Below are 1,124 nucleotides of genomic sequence, written 5' to 3'. Positions count from 1 at the left end.
TGCTGCTGCTGTCAGTCCGAGTCCAGTGTAGAAGACGATCCTTCCTTGACTCTCTGGTTCTGGTCTCTCAGTTGGTCTCTGAGTTTCAGGCTGATCAACAGCTGCTGTAAAGAACATAAACATTTTGATTTATCTGAAAAGGAAATATGTGTCGGTGAAAAGTAGCCTACTAAAATGCTTTTATGGAGAGAAGTAATTGGGAAAAAATATATATGTGGATCAGTCTGTCCATGACTTCGGTCCAGACTAAAACATCTCAGCAGCTACTGGATGGATCCAGATGAAATTTTGCATTTGCTGTGTTTAGCATGCTAACACGCTAAACTGATGTGTTAGCATTTAGCTTTAAGCATCACTTCCCCACAGCACAGCCTCACAGAGCTGCTAGCATGGCAGCAAAGTCTTGTTTTACTGCTAATTCACTCACCAGAGACGTTGAGTCGACATTTGCCAAAGTTTGCAAAATAATTTGCGTTGACTTCACACAGGTACAGTCCTGAGTCCTCAGTCCTCAGTCTGGACACATGAAGTCTGATTCGTCCTTCTCTGAGGACGTCTTTGTCACACTGGACTCGTCCTGAAAACTGTTTATTCTGAGACTCTGGGACCTCAACACCCTCATGTAGATGATACAGGACTTTTGAGACTTTGAGATCATCATTAAACTTCTCACATAGAATAGAAAGGAAGTCAGATGGAGTGTGAGGTTTGGTTGTGAAGCTCCACTCCAGTGTGATGTTGTGGTTCTCCTCTGCCTGATAGGAGCTCTGTGTCACATTCACTACAAATGTTCCTGTTGAGGAGACAGAGAGGGAAAGTGAGGAGCAGACTAACTGAGGACTTGTATCAGTTTCTAGATAATAAAGTGAAGGAGTAAACTAACCACAGACACAGGAGGTGAGTGTGAGGAGCAGCAGGATGCAGCAGATCATCTTCTCCCTGTGAGAGGAGACAGAGCTGAAGAGTCACAAACACATTTCCTGTTAAAAGATGGAATTTAGAGCTTCACTGACTTCACAAGTCAAAATGTGTCAGTTTGACTCCAACAGTGTGTGAGGACAGTTCAGAGGGACGATGAGATCAATGTGGTGTATTTGATGAACATGTCAGCAGCATTTTAATGC

The 1,124-nt window shown here is 43.4% G+C and overlaps 1 protein-coding gene across 1 annotated transcript in view; it reads right to left on the bottom strand.

Moving 5' to 3' along the window:
- Positions 1-6: 6 nt before the first annotated feature.
- The window catches only part of LOC111649071 (uncharacterized), a gene marked incomplete at its 3' end in the record, with an annotated part of 3,179 nt that continues 2,061 nt past the window's right edge, over positions 7-1,124 (bottom strand). The window contains exons 3-5 of the mRNA XM_087171844.1: positions 884-939; positions 428-793; positions 7-104 (exon numbers count right to left, since the gene is read on the bottom strand). Coding sequence (XP_087027970.1) covers positions 7-104; positions 428-793; positions 884-932 — 513 coding nt within the window. The remainder of the gene's footprint in view (positions 105-427; positions 794-883; positions 940-1,124) is intronic.

The sequence above is a fragment of the Seriola lalandi genome, unplaced genomic scaffold (genome assembly GCF_002814215.2).
Source record: "Seriola lalandi dorsalis isolate HSWRI2012SDOR001 ecotype SW California unplaced genomic scaffold, Sedor1 jcf7180002049922, whole genome shotgun sequence".
In the NCBI taxonomy this organism is placed as follows: Eukaryota; Metazoa; Chordata; class Actinopteri; order Carangiformes; family Carangidae; genus Seriola; species Seriola lalandi.
The sequence above is the reverse complement of the archived record's forward strand: the minus strand, read 5'-3'. Positions and strand labels throughout refer to the sequence as shown.